Source organism: Adiantum capillus-veneris, chromosome 14, assembly GCF_014529385.1.
Source record: "Adiantum capillus-veneris isolate H3 chromosome 14, ASM1452938v2, whole genome shotgun sequence".
NCBI classification, from domain to species: Eukaryota; Viridiplantae; Streptophyta; class Polypodiopsida; order Polypodiales; family Pteridaceae; genus Adiantum; species Adiantum capillus-veneris.
Window position 1 is genome coordinate 52,023,542 of NC_140944.1, and position 23,782 is coordinate 52,047,323.

Genomic DNA, 23,782 nt, shown 5'->3' on the forward strand with positions numbered 1-23,782 from the left:
ATCTGAATCTCATTCACACGCCCAAATTCCAACCCGTTGACCCCATAATTAGTAAATTGAATGCATGTAGGCCACACAAAAAAACACCCTCACATGCCAAATCTTGATTGGCCAAAGCCCCTATGGCCATGGTAGCAAAATTCCTCCCCATAGGCCCTGCTCTGCCTTAACCGCAGAGCCAACAAATTGTCTCTCACTTGCAACAACACATCGATATTTAACCATCAACAAATTTCTTTGGTTTTTGGCCCTTAGACGTCCTCTTCACACTAGCCGTGGTTGGCAAGACGTTGCTTCTTTATATTGTCTTGCCGAGCCCTAGTTTCGTCGTCTGCGTGTAGAAAACCCTCGTCACAGGTTTACATGGGCAAGCCTCTCGCTCATAGAACAGTCTGCGAAACGATAGCTCGCCGGTAGCGCAGAAGACAGGAACTGCAGATATTTCGCAGATGCCATTTCCGCAGGGCATTTTGCGCCTCAGCAAATCTTTTCTGCTGGCTACAAGGGGGATACTAATTTCTTTTTGCGAAGCATAATCAAGGCCCTGCCTATCCTGCGCTTTGTCTTGTTCTTCTCCCCTAGAAGGACTTCTGCGTTTTTGCCTTTTGGGTTCCCTCCTCTTTCTTGTTTTTCTTTGGTTGTATTTTTGCAGGGGCTCTTCATCCGTCTGTGGATTGCTGCATTGCTTGCACGCATAGTTGCATGGTTTCCCTTTGTCCATCTTATCTGTCTTTGGTGTATCTCAGGTTTCCTCTGCTGAAAGCAAGTTGGCTGGTATAGTTCGCCCATGTCGAATCCATCCCCTTCACCAGGGAACAGACCCCTTGAGCAGCTCAAGGTTGCTGAGCTCAGAGATGAGTTGAGAAAAAGGGGCCTTAGTCTCAAAGGTGTCAAGAAAGATCTGTTTGAGAGATTGGATGAAGCAGTCCGAAAGGAGCAGACAGGTTTTGTGGGGGATAAAGAATCACAAGGTGGTTATTTCAGCGCCGCCCCTCAATATGACAATACTGAAGAGACATCCCAAGAGGATGATGGCATGTCTTACCTTAATGATATAGAGAACACTCAGGACACCCCACTCATTGTGAACAATGCATCACCTTATGTGGGAGCATCGGATGCAAGTCCTGTGCTTATGGAGCCTTGCAAGGATGTAGGCAGAGTGGAGGAAAGGAAGGATGATGCATCTATAATTGGAGACAGTTCTCTGCCTGAGAATACTGGACATGACAAAGCTATGCCAGAGACGGACAACTTAGCGACTACAGGGAATCCTGTGCCAGAGGTTGATAAGAAAGTTGTTGAGAATGTGGCGGCCTCTGGAAATCAAAGGAGCGAGAGTGAGACAGTTATTCTAGACTCTGGCAACAATCAAACTAGTGAAGCTGATAGCGCAGTGCCAGAAATCGCGGGCCATGATGTTGCAGTGCAAAATCCTTTAGGGGAGGGGGAGGGGGAGGGTGGTGTCTTTGATAGCAACATCGTCGGCCAAGAAGTTGGAAGCACAGACAACACTGTAGTGGTCGAACCTGCTGCTGATGGTGCTCTGTCTAAACCAGATGAGAATGAGATTGTAGCTGATGAGAGTGCTGTCTCCGCACAAGAATCCAATGGTGCAGAGGTTGCAAGCGGTACCGATGTGGTTATCCTGACCGAAGGTGATAAAGATGCTCCTAGCGCATCAGTTTCAGATGATATTTTGAATGCAGCTGACGCCAGTGTGCCAGCAGTGGACACTGTAGTAAATACAAGTGATAGCCCTATGCAGGATGTTGAGGGTTTTGAGAGGAATAACTTGACTAGTGTGAATGTTGTTCCGTCTGTACAGGAATCTGTGAAGGAACCAGACGATGGTGCTCTTAAGATTGGAATATCTGAAAAGGCAAAGGAAGAGCTTGTGGAAGAGGATACAAAGAAAGGTGGATTGCTAGAGGGAGGGGAATCTCTTGAGACAATAGGTGCTCTACCAGAAGCGCCCATGCAAGACGGAGGTGAATCTGTGGAGGCAATAGGTGCAGCACCAGAAGAGCCCATGCAAGAGGGAGGTGAATCTGTCGAGGCAATAGGTGCAGCACCAGAAGTGCCCGTGGTTGAAGCTCTTGAGGAGCTAGAATTGCCGGTGCGTGAAGAAACGCAACGCATTTTAGCGCAGTCCGACTCGGGTGCTCAAGAAGAGTCTAAAGATATTGAGATGTCTGAGGCTCACGAAGATTTGTCTGCTAACCAGGAGGTTTCCGAATCAAAGCCTCCCACAGCTGTAGTGGAGGCTCTTGAACCTCCAGCAGAGATAAAAGCTGAGGATATTGATAATGCTGATATGGTAGACACTGGGAATCTCAATGAAGTTTCCGGAAGCAGGGCAGTAGATGAAAAAACATCGAGTGTGAAGTCTGAACCTAAAGAAACAGAATCACGAGTATCAAGGAGAGCAGTCCCGGTGGAAAATGTAAAACTGGAGCAGCAGGATACGAAAGAGGAGTCACCCAGAAATGGAAGGACTTCTGAGAGATTTCGACCAAGGGATTATGAATCTGACCGTCCAAGGCACAGTGCTGCCAGGACCTTTGAAGAGAGAGGAAGGTTTGAAGGTAGATCAGGCCGGCACTTTAAAGAAGAGGGGAGAAAAGACATAAAGGAAACAGTTCCCAAGCCTGAAGAGGGAACCGATGTACGTGCTGCTCTAAAACGAAAAGATGATGGTGTGTCATTATTCTACTTCATTATCATTTTTTGGTTTGTAACTTCATGTGGTGTTCCTCACCATCCTTGGTTTTGCAGACAGGGATGCTAAACAGCAAGAGCCTGCTAAGAGGGTGAGGCGCTGGAATTCTGGAAATCAACCAATGATAGAAGTTACCAAGCCTTTGACTAGTGGGACTGTAAATGAAATTGTGTCGCCGGAGGTGAAAAGAGAGGACTTTACTGCTGCACCTCCAAAGCTTACCCCAAAACTGTCAGGACCAGTAAGGCTAGTACCACCCGCAGCAAAGTCAGGTTTTGAAGCCAATGGAGACAAGAGAGCTGGTTTGATTCCTTAATCTGCTAATTTTGGAATGTGTTTGCAATTGCCAGTAATTTGATTTACGTGAGTAAGATATGGCTTCTCTTGTGAACAGTTCCTCCCTCAGCAAGCCCCCCCTCAGCCTCTCTCAAAATCGAAAGATTTGTGCGCCCTTTCACCCTGAAGGCGGTAAAAGACCTACTTGCAAAATTCGGCGAGTGTGTTGATTTTTGGATGGATCAGATAAAGACACATTGTTATGTCACGGTATGTTTGGCAAAATGAAATCAACTCAAATCCCGAAAGTTTTATAGTTCTATCAGGAGCTATTGTTGCCACCTGTCATGTGAATGTTGGCTTGAGGTTTAGGGGGCGTTACGTGTTCTTTTTGAAAAATTAAGAGGGCAAAGATTTGCTGACCTTCATGCGTATTGCAGTATTCCAAGGTGGACGAAGCGGTAGCTGCCCGGAACGGATTATATGATCGACAATGGCCGCCTTCTTTCGGTAATCTTCTGGTAGCAGATTTTGTGGATGCGAGTGAAGTGAAGATAAGGTCAGATGGTACGTTTGAGAAGATGAATGCCCCTGCGTCAACTACACCTCGGGGTTTTCCGAATCTTCCTCCTCCGATGGGAGCTCAGCATGGTCATTCAAATGCTTTGGTGTCTGCTCCTGCCTTGAGGGAAAGGCAATTCATGCCACTGGCTCCCATAAAAGAGCCGGAGCCTCCTGCTCCTACGCTAGATGATTTGTTTAGAAAGACCAAGGCAAAACCTCATATTTACTACTTACCTCTTACAGATGAGCAGGTTGCAGAGAAGCTTGCAGCTGCTAAAAATAAAGTTCAGCAGCCTGTCAGAGGTAGGCTGGTAGGAAGGGCGTAGTGTGCCTCTTTCATGGTGATGTATTGTAGCAACTCGAGTCAAAATTCTGGTAGTAACAGGAGCTTTGATCTTCTGGATTGAGTGTGTGTCTTTCATGGTGATGTATTGTAGCATCTCGAGTCAAAATTCTGGTAGTAACAAGAGCTTGGATTTTAGTGATCTTCTGAATTGATTGTGGAGCTCTGCATTGCTGTCATTCCGTTTCACGAGAAAATGATTGTGAGCCTCTTCTGGTCATTGTGCAAGCACATATAAACTAAGTATTTAGAATTTGTTAATTGTTTTGAATGAGATGTCTCCATTCAGGATAGGCCCACTGCTAGTTGACAACCTGACGTAATCAATGCCTGGAGTTGGGTTGTTTAGTTTATTTCAAGTTTTTAATTTATGTTTACATATAGTAGTAATAAAGTTTTTGATTTATATATGAAACTCATATGTAATGTTTGGAGTTGGGGCTGCTTAGTTTATCTGAAGTTTTTAATTTAAATAGAAAGTAGGGTTGTGTAGTTTATATGAAGTTTTTAATTTGCTTGGTTGGGTTGTTTTGTTTAATTCTCTACTTCGAGCTGATCTTTTTTCATGCGGTGCGAGATTCAGTGATATTCTCAAGAGATGGGGCATGTGCTGCTAAAGTGCATCCAAATCCATTCCAGGTTAGGCTGGAAATTCAAGTACTTGGCATTTTTGCTTATCATGGAGCATGGGGTTCAGCAAGTGTAGTTAGTATCACTGCAAGGTGCTGTCTTGACATACCTGATGCAGCAAGTCCTTCGCTGTGCAGGAAGCCGGGTTTTCTCTTGGGGTATAGCAAAGTTGTTTATTTTCAGTACTTCCATTTTGCTTTCTTTTAGAACTGCAGGCTGGCTTGCTTGCTTGTTTTTGGATTTGAAGGTTAATTTATGTGTTAATTCTGGTGTTGGAAGGGACATGGTGAATCATAAGTGTGGCCAGCACAATATTTTTTTATTCAGTTGTGTGATGATGTGATAAATTGTATGACTTGTATGCCCACTCGTCTTGAGTCACGTACCCATCTGGCAGCTGAAGTGTAGATGGCGCTAAATGGACTTCTGTGTTTGCTGTCAGATGTAAAACAAACATCCAAAATGTAATTCTCTGGTTGGTGTGTTTATAAAGAATGATAAGCCTAGCTATTGTTATTGCACAGGTATCAGTTTATTGATTATTGAATATGGCTTGTCGTACGAGCTGGTAGTACATGTATGCCTGTTCATTGCACTTGTAGTGAGTGCAAAACTAATGTGAAAAACCTCCACAGTCCTAATGGAAACACGAATGTACTTTCCCTGAAGACTAGATGGGAGATTTTTACTGGATGGTTTGGCGAAACTAGGGTTTGGGTGTCAATTGGCTGCTCAAAATTTGCACTGTTATCTTTATTTACAAGTTCGCCTGTTTCTGGGTTGAAGTGATGGTGCGAACCATTTGTAATTTGACATCTTTTCTCACTATAAGCTCACGAACGACTGCGTTATTTGCAACTCATAGTTTGCTCTTTCTATGTATTGACAGGATTGTCCATTTCTGAGCTTTCAAGTGACGGTGCACATCTCTTGATGATGAGCAAAGATTATGGCTGTTCTCCTCGAATTTGATATGGAGTATACCCTTTCTCATCAGGATCTCACAAACAACCTCTCTTTGCATATTTCTTGTAAATCTTTGTAGAGGGAGCATTAGCCTCCACTGCGGTACTGGGGTAGTGCCCCTCGAGTATCAATAGTGGCTCAAACCCAACTACGACACAGAAACATGGGTCTGATTTCATGTTGAGCAAAAGACCTGCTAAGGAAGAAATCATTCTTTGGGCTCATGATTGTTTCAATATTGAGGAGGGAAATCAACAGCAGGGCCCTATCTCTGCAAAATACTACTTGGTAACATTCCCAAAACCATACGTTTGCAACCATAACTGAGTTGCGCACACTTTAATTAGATTTCGTTTCCTTTCAAGAGAGAGGGAGTGTTGATGCAGAGGTCTTTTTGAGCCCATGCGAAAAGGGCATGCTTCTCTCATACCTTGCCTTGTGGGTGGAAAAAAATAGCTAGAGACCTCTCTCTCTCTCTCTCTCTCTCTCTGTGTGTGTGTGTGTGTGAGCAAAAGGCAATGCCACAGTCTCTTTCCTTTCATCTTGCAATGGGCTTTCTTAGATCCAATTGGTTCTCTCTATGCATTATTCAACTTATGAAAGCTTCTTTAACCTTCAATCATACAGTGTCAACAAGCTCAACAAACTGCTATGCTTCAAAGTAATTGTAACTCTATTTGCAATCTTACATGTGTCCTTCAAAAACAAATTAAGAACAATATAGTGGGCTTTCTTAGATCCAATTGGTTTTCTCTATGTATTATTGAATTTATGAAAGCTTCTTTAATCTTCAACAAATTGCTATGCCGCAAAAGTAACTGTCTGCAATCTTACAAGTATCTTTTAAAAACAAATAAAAAACATTATGGGAATTGTTCTTGAATAGATCTCAAGGGTGCCCCCCCAATGGAAGTCCAAGTTGTGTACTCCATAGAGAAATTTGCGTGTCCCAATTCTAGTCTAGAAGAGCTTCCATACAACTCTTCAACAAGTCTAGTGGAGCCTACATTGCTCTTGCTTTACAAATGAATGCAGAGAAAAACTTTGTAGAGTCCATGATGGTCGACACCAATGCAATGTAATCTGTTATAAATACAGAGTTTTGATATGCATTTCTTTGGATATTGAAGTGATTCTTCATTGATTTAAGAGGTGCAAGTTATTATGATTCTAATCATGTCTACTCCAAGGTGCCTTAGAAGACATGCCTAGCAAGATTGCGTATTTAATGATTTGTGGTATGTTTGCATAGCAAGATGGTATGGATCAGGCCTAAAAATTGCAGGGCGCCCTTAACCATCCTACGGAAGGGAAATTTTCAAGAGTGCGTGTCCCCTGGGAAGGGTTTTGATTTTCAAAATGAAGGGCAAAATTTTTCCAATCCTTCCCATTAGATCTTTACCAAAATCAAGTTTTGTTATGAGTGCATTCTAACCAACCAAAAACATGCATTGTCAAACAATTGTAACTTGTACTCTGAAGTACAATGAGCAAGGGTGCATTTTGAAAACGTTGCGTAGTAGTACTAGAAATCATTTCATCAAAAGCGAGCTACAACTTGCAAGGTATACCTTCAACAAGTGAAGCAGTAAGTGGCACATGCATATACTTGGAACTTGAAATGTCCTTGAGTTTGTACCTGTCACGAAAGAGAAGCTGTTGTTGAAGCTTGTCAATGCCTTGTAACTTCTTTGGATGCTTCTTCAAATTTCACGGTCCCAACACAATATAGAATTTCACATGCATAGAAATATCATGACATTTTATTCAATACTTAGACCTCAGCTTGGAATCCAAAAACCACACATAACAAAATGCAGGAGATGTTATTCGTGAAGGAGCCTTGAGACTTGCAAGGCCTTGGCAATTGGTAGACTCTAGACTCACAAGCCGCCGGGGCTCTGCGAGTTGTGGCCATGAGGGCAGTAGTTGCAAGCTCCAGACTCGCCCAACACTCTCCCATGAGCTGCAAGCTCCCCTCCCTTGGGCGGCTTGTGGATTCAAGTTCGCCCTCTACCCACCTGTTGCAAATTCCCTCTATAAAAAACGGTTGGCATACCTTAACCTTTAAGGGGAATGCTTCAACCAAAATTGAGCCTTCAAAATCACATTCCATACTGGCTCTCGAAGTCCATGGCACATGCTCTATGTCCCACACAACTCCAAAAGTCCAAAGTCCAAAGTCCAAGCATTAGCTTGATTAATCTCTGCAGGGCGCTGTGAGAGGTTCCCTTCCCTAGGAAGACTTTGCAAAAATAAGTCGTTCCTTAGGGCAGGGCCAATCCAGCAATGTGTTCATCCTTAAGAAGGGTTACTATAAATTTGCCCAGCGTTTGTAGGGCTAGCAACAAAGGAAGGGTGAAAAGGGTTGCAATTTTCGGCTTTGGTACTGACAGAGAATTGTCAAATTGGGTGCTTTGATTATATCATTAAATTTACGACCTCGAGTAAAACTTCGAAAGTGAAGAGAGTGAGAAGGAAACAACAATGTTCCAATGGCACTCAGGCACTCTCAAGTGATTCACAAAGGGTTATAGTGTGGTACCATGTGAGTTTAAGGGAGGTTGGGTATATAAGGGGGAAAGGTACATTTTACAAACATTATCTTGTACATATGGGAAAATAAGGGGCATTTGGTACATAGGTGACATCCTTTGTAATGAAAATTGATATATAACTATTTTACAGTAACTGACATGTGGAAAAAACATGATCGAGCTATGGGCAATGCGAAAGTACATCACAATTATGTATATGTTATTATTAAAGTGCTCTTTTATGAGCTATGGCCATTTATGTCCGACCGGCCAATGTGTATTCATTTTGAACATTCAAAAAATCTATGAATAAATACATACAAGAGGAAAATGCTCACTTTTGCACAAGGGGAGATTGCACCTAGTGTCTATGTCTATTCTTCTCTCGTCTCCTCTCTTCTCTCTTGCCATGCGAGTGTAGCACTCTGCTCTAGGAGGTGCATCTGCACTGTTCTCCTACTCTCTGCCGCTCTCTGTCTCTCTCTTATCACACATAGCTTGGATTATGTGCAAGTATGACTAGCAGGTATGCAGATCTATTGTTTTATGCCATGTATTATGCAGTTCTTCCATGCTCCCGTATGTAGCCAATGACATGAGAGCTGACAAAAAAACGCTCTTGATGAAAGTCGTGACGAACATATCCTAGAGCTAAGCGTGTTTATCTCTCAAATTTCATTACATCACTTTGATCATTATGTGATTTGTTTAAACAAATTTACTATGATTAGAGATTGTAGAGAAGGCCACTTTATGTAGGAGCTAAACCACAATGACTTTTGGGAGTATTGATTAGTCAAACAAGTCGTAGGCACTCTCGAGCATGATGAAGAAGAAGATAGAATTCGATTAGTAATTATAGCATCATCCTAGTTTCAAAACTTCAACCCATTACAATAGGATAGCATGTAGACTTAGGGGTTGTGTATAAGCGGGGATTGTAATAGACATGACTAATTAGAATTCAAAGGAAAGAAGAAGAATAATTAGAGAAGATTTAATGCTGTAGGAATATTTCGAGTCTATAAACAATGAGTTTAGAGTCGGAGGAAAGAAGTCCCAAGATTTCTCCATCAAGGAGTGCTTCATTTGAACAAGAGAAGTCTTTAGGAAGTTAATAGAAGAAAAAGAAGTGGGAATTACTTAACAAGGAAAAGCGGAGGACTATTTTTTCTCTTCTCACTCTCGCCATAGGGATTCACCCCAAGACAATCTAAGGGCTACAAGAACCGAAGGGTATGGTTTGAGAATGGAAAAGAGAGGTTGTGGGTGCTGATTGACAAGCAGGGAAATTTGATGATCCATTATTACAGTAATCGAGTAGCTAGCATACATCCTTGATCTTGTAAGTCCTCATGAGGCCCATGGACAACTTACTACGTCCGACAGCGACCCCATCAGGATGGTAGTACCCTCTGTCGACGCAAGTGATGGAGGTCCCATGCTGCGACAACGCCCTGCACCTATGTCGCAACATGTAGTTTAATTATCCATGCATTATTGTCATGCTGTGTTTCCATCAACTTGCAGTTGTATCTCGTCCAGATCATGCTAAAAAATTCTTGAGTTGAACTGCCAATGTTTTGTTAAATATTGGCCTGCTTGCCCTCGTGGAAAAGCAAGCATTCACGTTTGCCAGTCGAAAGCAATCGGCTAGAAGGCTTTGACCAAAAGGTCAACACACGATTTGCACATGTTGAGGTCAAACCTGCGACGTCTGGAGCTGGAGGGGCTGCACATACCACTATGCTACATGCATGCACCTATGTAGAGACGCATGCCTGTCCATATTATGCTGAGCATAAATGGTGCCCCCCCAAAAAGCGTCACGACCGGCTGTGGCAGTCACCTCCATCGGCACGTATACAACCATGCGGATGTTTGACCATAGCCAACCACCAGGTAGGGGGTGGCATTGTCGTACAACCCCTCTGTTGATCTGCTCCTACCACCCAAACTCCGTGCACCACCACCATCAATACAATGATGGCAGTGACACAAGCAGTAGCACCACCTACCAATGTCATCGCGCCAACTAGCCAAACAGTGAGTGTCATGCCCCACATGGCGGCCAAAAGTACATGCAAGGATGCCAGGACCTTTCGACGGCTGTCGACGCACGCAGGGTGGTTGACACATGCATCCACCAACCTAATATGAGGTTGTAGCACTTAATGCTCCAGTGGTGTGCAACCTTGACCATCAAGCATCAAGCAACTCCACCATCGAGAGCCTCACGCCCTCCTCTGATGGAGCGGAGGTAGAGTGTGCAAGAGAGGGAAGGAGAGAAGGGGAAGGGGAGAAGGGGAAGGGGAAGAAGAACAATAGACCCTTTGTTTAGTGGAGCTTGTGAGAGTATCCCTCTCATTCTCCTTATTGTTCACTATTACCAAAACAATAAGTGGCCGGTCGCCCATAGCCGGCCCCACGGACCTGAAACCCAACAATCTCCCACTTGAAGGCCAACATGGCCCAAGTGGCTAAAGAATGTAGGGGCTATTATGTACAAATGTACAAAACCATAAAGAATGACTGTAGCTTCACCCTACGCTCATCATCTCTATGCAATATGTGAACCGCTCTGAGGCTAGGATCTTTGTTAGAGCATCCATTAGGTTTTCATCTGTGTGAGACTAACTCAATGTGTTTGCTAGCCAAAATATCCCGTACCACATGATACTTGATCTCTATGTGTTTTGACTTGGAGTGAGACGCGGGGTTCTTTGCTAACGCAATCGCACTCTAACTGTCACAATGTAGCACTAGAGCATTACCCCGAAATTTTGAGGAAAAGTGAGGGGGCAATAATGAGAGAACCATTGTTCAACCTCTTTGTGTACAAGCAGTGATCCTCTTGGCTCCTTACGTTGGAGAGGGGGAATGGTAGAACACGCCCGGCACAAATAGAAGGGCCTCTCTATAGCTCAGGGTATTCACAACACCCCTATCCTCTCAGAAAACACCTTCAAACACATAACTCACACTAGCAGACCACCGCCTGCTCGATTGCCATTGCTCACACACTCTACAAACCACCACACAAGGTACACCTACTACCACTGCCTGTCTCCACCCTTACACACTCACACAGACATTCAATCTCACTCTTTCACTCAAAAAACCGTCGGTCCGGAGGGGCACACACTTCCACACAGCCGGCACCGAGGAGAAACATGAAAGCAGGAGAAAGAGAAGGGGGGAAGGGAAAACAACAGCACGGGAGGCAACTGTGGCTTGATTGCACTTCAGAAAACATATACACCGGCTTGCAATGCCATCACCATGGCCATTTTCAAGAAAAAGTTACAAAGGGGCTAGCTTGCTAGAGAACTCCACTTTGCAGGCTTCAAATGACACCTCAAAAGGCCAAAAAAAAGCCCCAAATTTGATCCATTTTTGAATTTTATAGGGGGGGCCTTTAATTTGGGAATTTATAATTTAATTCGTCCACTTGGTACCTTAAATTGGCAATTTTGGGAAAGGGGGCACCGCCTTGCTCTATCTCCCTCTTCTTCACTCTTTGCACTTGGGGGGGGGGGGGGGGGGGGGGGGGGGGGGCATTAGCGATGTCGCTATTGCCCCCTAGACTTTTATTTTTATTTTTTATCCTTCAATTTTTACCCTTTGTGGCCCCAACCTTGCACTGCTCCACATGTTTGACTTTGACTCCCATTTTTCTCTATCTGACTCCTCTCTAGCTCCTTTTGCTCTTTGGCTCACTTGGTCTTGCTTTGGAGTTGTCCCTGCTCCTTTGGTCTTCCCCTTTGTCCGACCACTTGGTCTTGCTTGGCTTTGCCCACTTGACTGCCCTCGAACTCTCTCTCTCGTTCTCCCTATGATCCTTGCCCGATGCTGTGGGACCTTTCCCTTACACGAGGGGGGGAGGCAATAGCGATGTCGCTATTGCCCCCTCCCTTTTCCTCAAAATTTCGGGCCGTTGCGGGAACTGCTCTGTACCGGGCTCCCTTGCCACGTCACCTCCTGCTCCTCCTTTCCTGCGCGAGCGCGCCACCTGCGCCGCCGCCGTTTACCGCCAAAACTTCGCCGCTTACGCCCGGCAGGGCCGCCTTCACAGCCAACGCAATGCCCATGGCCGCCATCACCATAGCCCATAGACCACGGAGCTCCAAGCTCCCGCTCCACCTTGTGACAGCAATGGATTGACTTCGCCTAGCCCATATAGGGCGCTTTGTTCAATCTCCCCTCCGCATATGGGGCAATTATCCGGCCACGTGGCAGCCTCACGGCTCATGGCCTTCAAAACCCTTGGAAAATTGAAAAAAACCCCATGTTAACTTAAAAAAAAAAACCCCCTTTTGGCCTTGCCTTTACCTGGTCCACATATCTTGCCCGTGGGCCGGAACTTTGTGCCGTCGAGCCGTGCCGAATCCTTGCCGTGCCGGACCCGGCCCATAAAACCCTTGCCGCCTATGGATCCTTTCCCGTGTGCTATTTGAGGCCGCAAAAATGATGAACAACATCTGCCAATTCTTCTCTCGGCATCACCTTTCGACTCCGTCCTGCCGCATCTAGCTGGCCGAGTGTCCGTTTGACGAACCGTTGATTCGTGCTAGCTTCACATGATGCACCATATCACCGAGAACTTTGGCGAGGCTCAAAAGACTGCCAGATGGCACACCCTTCAATGCAACCACGTGGGCTCAGACCTGGCCCTCGGAAAATCTTCAACTAACCATATCTTGCTAACCAGAGATCCGATTCGCATTCCGAGAAGACATGCATCATTGCTCCGTAACTCAAGCTCTACACATGTATGCATTGACATCAGCCCGGGCCACCTGTCCCCAGTTGCCCTGTCCGTCGGGGATCTGCTACACACTCTTTCTTTAAACTGTAATATCTAGAGCACGGGGGCTCCATTTGACGAGCCGTTTGGACCGGATTCTAGAGCCCACTGAACACTACATTGTAGAGCTTTGACTTGGCATTTTGGACACCTTGACTCGCCATCCCATCTGGACCATTGCATAGCACTTTTGGCCTAAAAAGCCGCTTCAAGCATGCATTCCCGCTATCCTTTGGCTGCCAAGGGCCTTAGCACCTGCCCTAGCCTTCTGCACTGCACTTGACTGCACCCTTTGCCCGGCATAGACCACCTGCTAGCTTCGACCAACTTACCTGCACCATCATTGCCTAGCCCCCTCGTCGAACATTTATGTTCGACCAAAAGCATATGTACACAACTTTAAAACTGGCACACCAAACTGATGATTAAAAACACTCACAAAACCATAACTGTATATACAGGCTATGTACAAAAGCTTCATCTCCTTTCTGTCGCACACTGCATGCTTTAGGTGGGTTGCCCACCCCCCTTGACTATAATTTGCTGCACTTTAGGTACTAGATCCCTGTCGAAATATAGTTTAAGCCGCACACCATTGACCCTGTTCCTAAGAAGCTTGCCATTTGCTCTTACCAGTTGATACGTCCCATTTGGAAAGGCCTTCTTCACTTTATATGGACCCGTCCACTTCTTCTTGAACTTCTTCTGGAATGTGAAATCCAGGTAGCTTTCGTATTTCATGACTAGGTCTCCTTCCTCTATCTTCTTGTCCGGTAGGTTCTGATTGAATTTGGCAACCCGCTTTTCCCTCTGTTTCCATAGTAGTCTGCCGCTGCCTCTCTGTCCATCTGTAAAGCCTCCAAGCTGGCTATCCAATCCTGTAGATCCCCTTGTTGAGTGGCATTGACCCGCCACATACCCTTGAAGGCACCTAGCTGTGCATGCACCTGCAACACAACCTCCTTACCATAGACAAGCTCGAATGGAGTGAAGTTTGTAGCCACCTTATAGGACGTCCTATATGCCCATAGACACTTTTCTAGATTTGCTTCCCACTTAGCTTCCTGCTTGTACACATACTTTGTTAACATCTTGACGATTTGACCATTAGCACTCTCGACTAGACCATTGCTTTGGGGGTGATAGGGTGAGGAAAACCTATGCTGAATCTTTAACTTTTCCACTAATGCGCTCATGAGCTTGCTTCTAAACCCCTGACTCCTATCAGAAACTAACACCCATGGAACCCCAAAACGGCAACAAAGGTTATCAAACACAAACTGAGCCACCACATTAGCATCTACTTCTTTCACTGCTTTGGCCTCGACCCACCTTGTAAGGTAGTCAATGGCTACCACCACGCATTTCTTACCACTAGTAGACTTTGGGAGAGGGCCTATAGCATCCAGACCCCACTTCTCGAAGACGCTTTGTGCGATGATGGTACCCTTTGACTCCACTACCAGTCGTCTTTCACCTATAGTGTGACACTTGTGGCACGTCTTGCACCAGTAATGCACGTCCTTCACAATGGAAGGCCACCAAAAGCCTGCTCTAAGCACTCGAAACAACACCTGGCCTTTGCCTTGGTGTCCGCTCTCTTCATGGAATTGCTCCAGCACCATTCCTATCTCCTCTTTGTACAACACCCTTCTAAGCACTCCGTCACGCCCATAGTTCATGAGATCTTCACCTACCAGTGTGAATTTGTGGGCCTTTTGCACCACTCTTCTCTTTTGCAGCTTGGTCAAACATTCTGAACATTGCCCTGTACTCAAAAAACCTTCAATCTCTTTTAGAGGCTCCCTACCTGCATAAGTGGCTGGGGCCACATATAGACCTGCAACATGCACCTGTACTTTGCTACTATCGTGTGATCTACCTTGAACTCAAACTCGAACTCCTGTAGCTCCAATACCCACTTCATAATCCTCCTTCCTGGCTTCAAATGTAGCACTACCTGTGGCAATAGATTATTAGCCGTCAACACAAAAAACTTACGCACAATCAAATGGACTTTGAACTTCCTGCAAGCGAAGACCAGAGCCATCACCCACTGCTTTGCCTCGGTGTAGGTAGCCTCTCTTGGGCTAATCACCCTACTCTCGAAGTATATCGGCTTGTAACTCCTCCCTACCTTTTGCAGTAGAACCGCTCCAATAGCAACTGTGCCCACTGTCATAGACACATAGAAGTCATCCTCTCGGTTGGGAGGACACACCGCTGGCAACTGACACAAAACCTCTTTAACCCTATCAAAAGCCTCCCGAGCTTCCTCATCCCACTCATAACCATGCACTTGCTGAGCCCTCTTTTGAAGAGGATGCACATATTGCGACAGCATCTAAAAGAAACGTGACAAATACTTCAACTTATGAACAAATGAAGCCAAACCTTGAGCATCTGATGGTGGCTCCATCAACACCAATGCCTTCACCTTCTCAGGATCCGCCTCTATACCGTTTTGCGACACCACATCACTTAATAGTTGCGCTCGAGGCTGTGCTAACTTGCACTTCTTGGGGTTCAACTCACCTCCTTCTTCATCCAGCCTTTGAAAGCATAATTGGAGCTTCGATAGGTGCTCCAACCTTGAACTGTAGCAGCCGATATCATCCATGAAGACCCTAATAAAACGGCCCAGGTATGGACCAAATACCTTGTTCATCCAACCTTGGAAGGTGGCATACGCATTCACCAATCCGAACGGCATCCTGCGATAAGTGAAGCAACCCCATGGCGATATGAATGTGGTCTTCAGCTGGTCCTCAAGTGCAATCCCTATCTAAAAGTACCCTGAAAAGCCATCCATAATAGAGTATCTCTCATGCCCAGCCACCTGGTTTAGGATTTCGTCTTGAAACGGCAATGGATAGTGATTCCTCTTGGTCGCGGCATTCAGTGGCTTGTAGTGGACACACACTCTCCATTTCCCATTCTTCTTAGGGGTTATGACCACTGGCGAGACCCACCCTGACTCCTTCACAGGATATATGATGCCTACATCCAATAGCTTATTGATCTCTTGCCAAAGGGTTTCCTTTTGAATTTCCCCTCTCAGCTTCTGTGCTTTAGGTTTATGTCCCTCCTTAAGAACAATCTTGTGCTCCACCCCCTTTGCACCTCGCAAATGCTTGTACTCCGTCGCGAATAGGTTTGGATAGGACTCACACAATTGAACATAGCCCTCCTTTTCACCCTTGGTTAAATCTTCACTTATCATGCTTGAAAGCTCCTCTATGCTTAAACCATGAGCTTAAGGCTACATACCTTCTTCTTTAGGCGGAGAGTCGTCTATGGTGACCCCGAATAAGTCTGCATCTATCTTCAACATGTCGTCCTCGCTCTCCTCTTCCTCTGTGCTAGTATAGCCTTCATCATCACCCGTCTCTGTATCATACTCATAGCTCATCATGTCGCCCTCTCCTTTAACTGCCATAGGACGATAACTGCTCTCCTTGGTCTTCAAATCAAGCACAATTTGTCTGCCTCTCTCTTTGTCATGCAAAGTGAACACTTTGCTCTTCCAATCCTGCTTTGCTCCGATCGCCAAAAGCCATGGCCTACCCAAAATGATTGGATAAGCATTGTCCCCTGCCTTCATCACACAAAAGTCTATCAGGAACTCTATGCCCATCACCTTGAACTTCACATCCTGCGCCACACCCAGACACCTGGCTTTAGTATGGTTAGCCATCCTCATGCGCACATTTGGCCTGACTACTGCCTTGACCCCTGTCTCTTTCATGGCTGCTTCCGTCATGACACAAACCTGTGCTCCACCGTCTATGTAGGCTTGTACCTGCATCCTCTCCTCTATAATCGCATCCACCAATGGAAGAACATCAGTGGGGCTACCTACCCTCAAAGCCATGTTTTGCAATGCTTGGACATTTCCCTTAGCTCTTGGCAGCCTGGTACTAACACTTGTGGACCACTGCCTCCTTAGCTTTGGATTTAAAGCTTGACCAAATGTAATATTTGCCTTTTGATTTTGAATGTCACTTACCAGATTGTACTCGGGGTAGCCTCGTCCTAGCTGGAAATCCGCTTGCTTGATCTTGCGATGCCTCCTTCTTTTGCTAGGCTCGGGCTGCTCTCTGCCTTCGCACACCTTCTCTTTACCTTTGCGAGCTCTAGTTTCCCGCTCTGTCTCTGTCTCTCTCTCAGCTCTTGCTCTCTTATTGGCCAACACTTCGACATCCTGTTTATCCACCCCTATGATGTTTACTCTTGGGACTTCACCTCCGTTTTGTGGAGCTAGTTGCACAGGATTCTCCACCGCTTGCTCTCTTGGACCATTGTATTGTCCTTGATCTCGACCTCTACCAAAAAGCGGGTACATACCTCCTCTTTCTCTTTACGGTTGAGGACAATCGGGTGCATAGTGCCCTTCTTCTCCACAATTATAACACCTACGTGGCAGTGGTGGCCGTGCCCTGCCCCTTGCTCCTCTTGGCTGTCCTCTATCCATGACACTGAGCCGCAACTCCTGCATTTGCTTAGATAAATCTTGCACTGTGCGCACCCAATTTTGCGGCACAACAGCTACACCTCGGTTTCCATGATTATCTTCGTGTGCAGTCTCTCTCGGACTCTGCGGTTGGACATGGGCCATCGTCTCGTAGCCTGACACGCCCTGCTCTATCTTCTTCTTTATCTTTTTGCTCTTCTACCGTGCAATGGCTACCGCACCATTGTAATTATCTGGGCTCTTGAAATCAACTTTCTCTCTCACCTTGGGATGCAGACACGCCATGAATTTATCTAGCTTGAAGTAGTCTCCATTAGCCAACTGCATGGCTATCGCTAATTCTGCCCAACACTCTTCAAACTGACCCAAAAACAAATTAAACTCTTCACTTACATTTTGCTTAAGCGCCTTCAGCTTTGCATCCATCTCGACTGGGGAAGTCTCCTTGTGGAAGTCGTGGAGAAACCTTGCCTGTAGAGCCGGCCATGCTTGCTTCGGCTCACCTTCCAATGCGTCGTACCATGCTTTCGCTCTACCACGCATCACCAAAGGAAAAGTCTGCATTTTGCTATCCTCGTTCGACATACGCAATGATAGAATGTACAACTCGAAATCTGACATCCACTCGTCAGGGCTCTCTTCTCCTGTGAAAATCGGTCCCTAGCTTCTAGCTGCCATGACTTCCAACGCAAAAAACCGCTTCTTTTCGATCAACTAGGAGCAATCAGTGTGCTCCTCTGTGGGGGCACCAGAAGATGGAGACGGGGAATGGGGGAACACGCCCGACACAAACACAAGGGCCTCTCTATAGCTCAGGGTATTCACAACACCCCTATCCTCTCAGAAAACACCGTCAAACACACAACTCACACTAGCCGACCACCGCCTGCTCGATTTCCACTGCTCACACACTCTACAAACCACCACACAAGGTACACCTACTACCACTGCCTGTCTCCACCCTTACACACTCACACAGACATTCAATCTCACTCTTTCACTCAAAACACCGTCGGTCCGGGGGGGCACACACTTCCACACAGCCGGCACCGAGGAGAAACATGAAAGCAGGAGAAAGAGAAGGGAGGAAGGGGAAACAACAGCACGGGAGGAAACTGTGGCTTGATTGCACTTCATAAAACATACACATCGGCTTGCAATGCCATCACCATGGACATTTTCAAGAAAAAGTTACAAAGGGGCTAGCTTGCTAGAGAACTCCACTTTGCAGGCTTCAAACGGCACCTCAAAAGGCCAAAAGAAAGCCCCAAATTTGATCCATTTTTGACTTTTATAGGGGGGGCCTTTAATTTGGGAATTTACAATTTAATTGGTACACTTAGCACCTTAAATTGGCAATTTTGGGAAAGGGGGCACCGCCTTGCTCTATCTCCCTCTTCTTCACTCTTTGCACTTGGGGGGGGGGGGGGGGGGGGGGGGGGGGGCATTAGCGATGTCGCTATTGCCCCCTAGCTTTTTATTTTTATTTTTTATCCTTCAATTTTTACCCTTTGTGGCCCCAACCTTGCACTGCTCCACATGTTTGACTTTGACTCCCATTTTTCTCTATCCGACTCCTCTCTAGCTCCTTTTGCTCTTTGGCTCACTTGGTCTTGCTTTGGAGTTTTCCCTGCTCCTTTGGTCTTCCCCTTTGTCCAACCACTTGGTCTTGCTTGGCTTTGCCCACTTGACTGCCCTCTCTCTCTCTCTCTCTCTCTCTCTCTCTCTCTCTCTCTCTCTCTCTCTCTCTCTCTCTCTCTCTCTCTCTCTCTCTCTCTCTCTCTCTCTCCCTATGATCCTTGCCCGCTGCTGTGGGACCTTTCCCTTACACGAGGGGGGGAGGCAATAGCGATGTCTCTATTGCCCCCTCCCTTTTCCTCAAAATTTCGGGCCGCTGCGAGAACTTCCTTGTATCGGGCTCCCTTGCCACATCACCTCCTGCTCCTCCTTTCCGGCGCGGGCGCGCCACTTGCGTCGCCGCCATTTACCGCCAAAACTTCACCGCTTACGCCCGACAGGGCCGCCTTCACAGCCAACGCAACGCCCATGGCCGCCATCGCCATAGCCCACAGACCACGGAGCTCCAAGCTCCCGCTCCACCTTGTGACAACAATGGATTGACTTCGCCCAGCCCATATAGTGCGCTTTGTTCAATCTCCCCTCCGCATATGGGGCAATTATCCGGCCACGTGGCAGCCTCACGGATCATGGCCTTCAAGACCCTTGGAAAATTGAAAAAAACCCCATGTTAACTTAAAAAAAAAAACCCCCTTTTGGCCTTGCCTTTACCCGGTCCACATATCTTGCCCGTGGGCCGGAACTTTGTGCCGTCGAGCCGTGCCGAATCCTTGCCGTGTCGGACCCGGCCCATAAAACCCTTGCCGCCTATGGATCCTTTCCCGTGTGCTATTTGAGGCCGCAAAAATGATGAACAACATCTGCCAATTCTTCTCTCGGCATCACCTTTCGACTCCCATCTGGACCATTGCATAGCAGTTTTGGCCTAAAAAGCCGCTTCAAGCATGCATTCCCGCTATCCTTTGGCTGCCAAGGGCCTTAGCACCTGCCCTAGCCTTCTGCACTGCACTTGACTGCACCCTTTGCCCGGCATAGACCACCTGCTAGCTTCGACCAACTTTAGCTGCACCAACCTAGACTTGGGATTGAATGTATATATCAAACTTGATGTACCATTCCCTTGAGCCTTGCTATAATCCATATAAAGATTTCTTGAGTCTACACACCAGTTCTACCTGTGTTGGCTTCTCAGGCTTTATCACAAAACCCTCTGGCTGTTTCATGTAAACATCCTCTTCAAGATCCCCATGAAGAAACACTGTCCCCACATCCATTTAGACCAATTCCAAGTCCTCAATGGCAACTAGACCAATTACAAGACGCAATGTAGTCATCTTGACCACTTGAGAAAAGATTTCATCAAAATCCAAGCCTTTCGTTTGCTTGAACCCTGTAGCAACCAATCTTGTCTTATACTTAGGCTCAAAATTATCTGTGATATACTTCTTCTTGTACACCCATTTGCATGGCAATGCCTGTTTACCTGCAGGTAACTGTCAATTCCCAAGTTTCATTGGCTAAAATTGAGTTATACTCAGATTGCATAGCCTCCTCCCACTTCACGCTATCGTCCATTTGAATGGCCTCTTCGTAGCAAGTGGGTTCACCGCAATCAATGACTAATAAATAGTCTAATCGTTGCTCAAAACACTCAGGTGTATGAGATGTACGAGCAGATCTCCGAAGTGCCTGACTGTTGGATTCCGTTCTCTTTGGAGCAACATGTGTGTGTGTGTGTGTACTAGTGGAAGGCGCATCACTAGCACGTCTAACATTCTGTGTAACTGATGGCGGTGAGGAGACATCCTCAAACCGTACTTTGTGATGCTCAATGTATTTCATTGGCTTTTTATGTATCTTAGTCTCGTTGAATATCACCTGTGAGCTGCGTATGACCTTCTTTGATTCCAAGTGCCAGAGGCGATATTCCATCTCTCCGTCTACACCATTTCTGCACTTGTATGATTTGGGGTCCATCTTTTGTCTAAGCGCTTTTGGCACATGTGAGAATGCCTCACACCCAGATACATGTAACCCGTCATAACTGGGCTCTTTGTCCGTCCACATCTCCTGCAGAACCTTGTACTCTAGTGGTGTGCTAGGTGATTGATTGATCAAGTAAGCAGCCACCGTAACAGCTTCTTCCCAAAATTCCTGAGGTAAGTTGGCCGTAGATAACATAGAAGTGATCCATTCTTGAATGGTTCTATTCATTCTCTCAGTCACATCATTTTGGGTAGGTGTCTAAGGCATGGTAAATTGTCTTCTAATGCTTCTTTTACTGCAAAAGTCCTTGAACTCGGAGGAAATGTACTCGCCTCCATTGTCACTGCGCAAAGCTTTAAGATTTCTAAACGATTGGTTCTCGACCAATGCTAAGAACTTTTGAAAGACGCTAAAGACGTCGTTTTTCTGCTTCAAGAGATAAACCCACACCTTTCTAGTGGATTCATCTATGAATGTTAAGAAGTATAACGCTCCCCCTAGAGATTTGACCGGCATAGGTCTGCACAAGTTGCTATGAATGAGATCTAGAGGACTCCCTAACTCCTTGTCCAAAGGTGCTGATGTTAACCTAGTCTGTTTGCCATAGATACAATTATCACGTTAGAGTAATCTAACACAGGGATATAACCAGAACGCTGCAAGACTTTCGTTCCCTTTCATTAGGAAAATTTGGAGGTCATTTGGAGGGCCTTCTTGAAGAGAGAGAAAAGAAGGCATAGCCAATGAGCAGCAACCTTATGTAATGTAGAAATGCATGGAAAATAACACAAAAATGAAAGAAAACATTTTAAAATATTGATTTTTGTTCCATTTTCGTAAGGTAACTTCCTCGTCTCACAAAGTAGGGCCCACTACCAGTAGCCATCAAGTTGCTGGCACCTGACTACTACTGATTGATAGCTAACTCTCTCCTTTCATTAAAAGATATCCACTACCTTTATGAAAGTCTTTCAAAACTCATTCTCCCTCCATTATACCTATGGCTTCGTCTTCTACCCACCCAAGAAGTTCTAGAGGTTGCTCTACATTGTCCCCAACTAGCCTCACCATTAGTGTGCCAAGAAGACCATGTAGTAGCATAAGCACTATCTCAATATCAAACTCTCTCACTAAAGATAATAGGTGACAAGAGCAGAGGATAAGAAAAGGTTCTCATGTTTGTATGCAGCCACGAAGGAGAGGATAAGAAAAGGTTCTCATGTTCGTATGCAGCCACGAAGGAGAAAAATCTCGAAAGCAACAAATATGTTTCGTTCTGCATGGAAAGCAAGAGTTTTGGATTTCAAAGTCGAGGTCGGTAAGAAGACGGTGAAAGAAGTCTTTGCTCAACATTTTTTCACTCACTCTGATGTGATTGCTAATGGCGGTGATGTCTCCATGGTGCATAATCCACGGTGAAACTGTAAGTTAATTATTTAGCACTCCTCTATAAATGTTATCTTACATTTCAAATGTGAATCTGTTTTTAATTCCCTTATTATAGATATATAATTAGGTTATACAGATGTTTGTATTTATTCCTATTCTCTGTGATCCATGCTCATATTGGAGTCTTGCAATATGCTCGCAGAACTAGCAAAAGCCCGACAGACGAGGGTATTTTCTTCTATGACCATTTCTACCAACTCAATCAAAGGAATCAGAGAGGAGTGTTGGTGAAGGTTCCACTACCAACCAGCTAGAACCAGCCTTGGAATCTCAACATACCCAAGGCAACCCTCCCATCTCCGATTTATGGGATTAAGGTAATGAAAAGCAGGTCTAATGGAGTAAAAGAGTGTATATCACTCCTCCTTTTTTTAGAAAAATAAGAAAAAAAGAAAAAGAAGAAGAAGAAGAAGAAAAAAAACTCTTTTGTTTCATCTAAGAGCATGAATGATCCTAGATGAAGGGGGAGGGCTAATATGAGTAGCGTTAAATGGTAACCTTGCATTTGCACTACATTTCTACTCAAATGTTTATATTTTCTATCAAAGTTTTAACCTAGTGTTCATTCTCTCTTTCCGTAATAGCCTTTTTCCATACAAACACCTTACCCTTCTTAGATCTTTATGCATTTACATCATATTTCTCTCTTCATGCTAAATGTAAATAGTAAACTTAATTCTACTCTCCTAGTTTTTTTACTGTATATTCTTTTAACTAATTACCTTTACTAATTTAAATAGCTATCTACATCTCATAATTTGTAAATAAATAATTTATGGGCACTTATCTTACCCATCTTCTCTCAAGGGTAGGGTTAACCTTGTAGGCCTTCCCTTCCCCACCACTATGTGACCCAAGTCTTGGATCATTTACTTGTGTTGGTCAAAAAATCTTAAATATAATGTATATCCCCAATAAATCAAACTTTATTGGAGCCTACCTCATTTGTTTAAGGTGGACTCCCTTTTGAAAAAGCATGCTACACCTTGGATGCATGCTAAAGGGCCCCTACAAGGAGACTTGGTTCAAAAGGTGTTTTGGATGCATCTTGAACGCCTTAGCTCATGGGTATACTTGAGGAACACTCCAAAATCAGCTTAAACACTTTGAGAAGGTCAACTTTGCCTTTTACAACACCCAATTCTGAGTTACAGGCTGAAAGTTATGGTGAAAACAAGGTGCTGCGGACACTGTTATTGCAGGTCAAAGTTACAATCAGGTAAACCACAAAGGTGAAAAGTTTTCTTGACTTCTCCAACATTCTAAAATACCAATGGGGAGTTAAAAACCACTTGCATGTGGAGGGGTCGGCTCAAGATGCTTCCAGAGACACAACAAATAGAATGGGGACACTCTGCAGGAGCCACTGGAGGGACATCATGGAGGGGCCCACATACATTATCAACCCTTATGGAGCCTCCACGACCTAAAAGTCTATTTTTAATGAAAA

General features: G+C 45.2%; 2 protein-coding genes across 2 annotated transcripts; both read left to right on the forward strand.

Moving 5' to 3' along the window:
* The first annotated feature begins 285 nt into the window (after positions 1 to 285).
* LOC147442363 (uncharacterized) lies at positions 286 to 3,969 on the forward strand. Its single transcript, XM_086528562.1, has 4 exons — positions 286 to 2,699; positions 2,779 to 3,024; positions 3,117 to 3,268; positions 3,439 to 3,969. Exons 1-4 carry the CDS (start codon positions 788 to 790, stop codon positions 3,886 to 3,888), a joined length of 2,760 nt encoding a protein of 919 aa, XP_086384688.1. The 5' UTR covers positions 286 to 787; the 3' UTR covers positions 3,889 to 3,969.
* Positions 3,970 to 4,196: 227 nt separating this feature from the next.
* Positions 4,197 to 6,244, forward strand: LOC147442364 (uncharacterized). Its single transcript, XM_086528563.1, has 2 exons — positions 4,197 to 4,693; positions 5,425 to 6,244. Exons 1-2 carry the CDS (start codon positions 4,404 to 4,406, stop codon positions 5,438 to 5,440), a joined length of 306 nt encoding a protein of 101 aa, XP_086384689.1. The 5' UTR covers positions 4,197 to 4,403; the 3' UTR covers positions 5,441 to 6,244.
* The last annotated feature ends 17,538 nt before the right edge of the window (positions 6,245 to 23,782 follow it).

Bases quoted from the DNA above. Each gene is read 5' to 3' on its own strand.
- LOC147442363 (XM_086528562.1), top strand. From the start codon at position 788: ATGTCGAATCCATCCCCTTCACCAGGGAACAGACCCCTTGAGCAGCTC. The intron at 2,700-2,778 runs GTGTGTCATTAT...TTGGTTTTGCAG, and splicing joins TCTAAAACGAAAAGATGATG to ACAGGGATGCTAAACAGCAA. The intron at 3,025-3,116 runs GTTTGATTCCTT...TCTTGTGAACAG, and splicing joins CAATGGAGACAAGAGAGCTG to TTCCTCCCTCAGCAAGCCCC.
- LOC147442364 (XM_086528563.1), top strand. From the start codon at position 4,404: ATGAAGTTTTTAATTTGCTTGGTTGGGTTGTTTTGTTTAATTCTCTAC.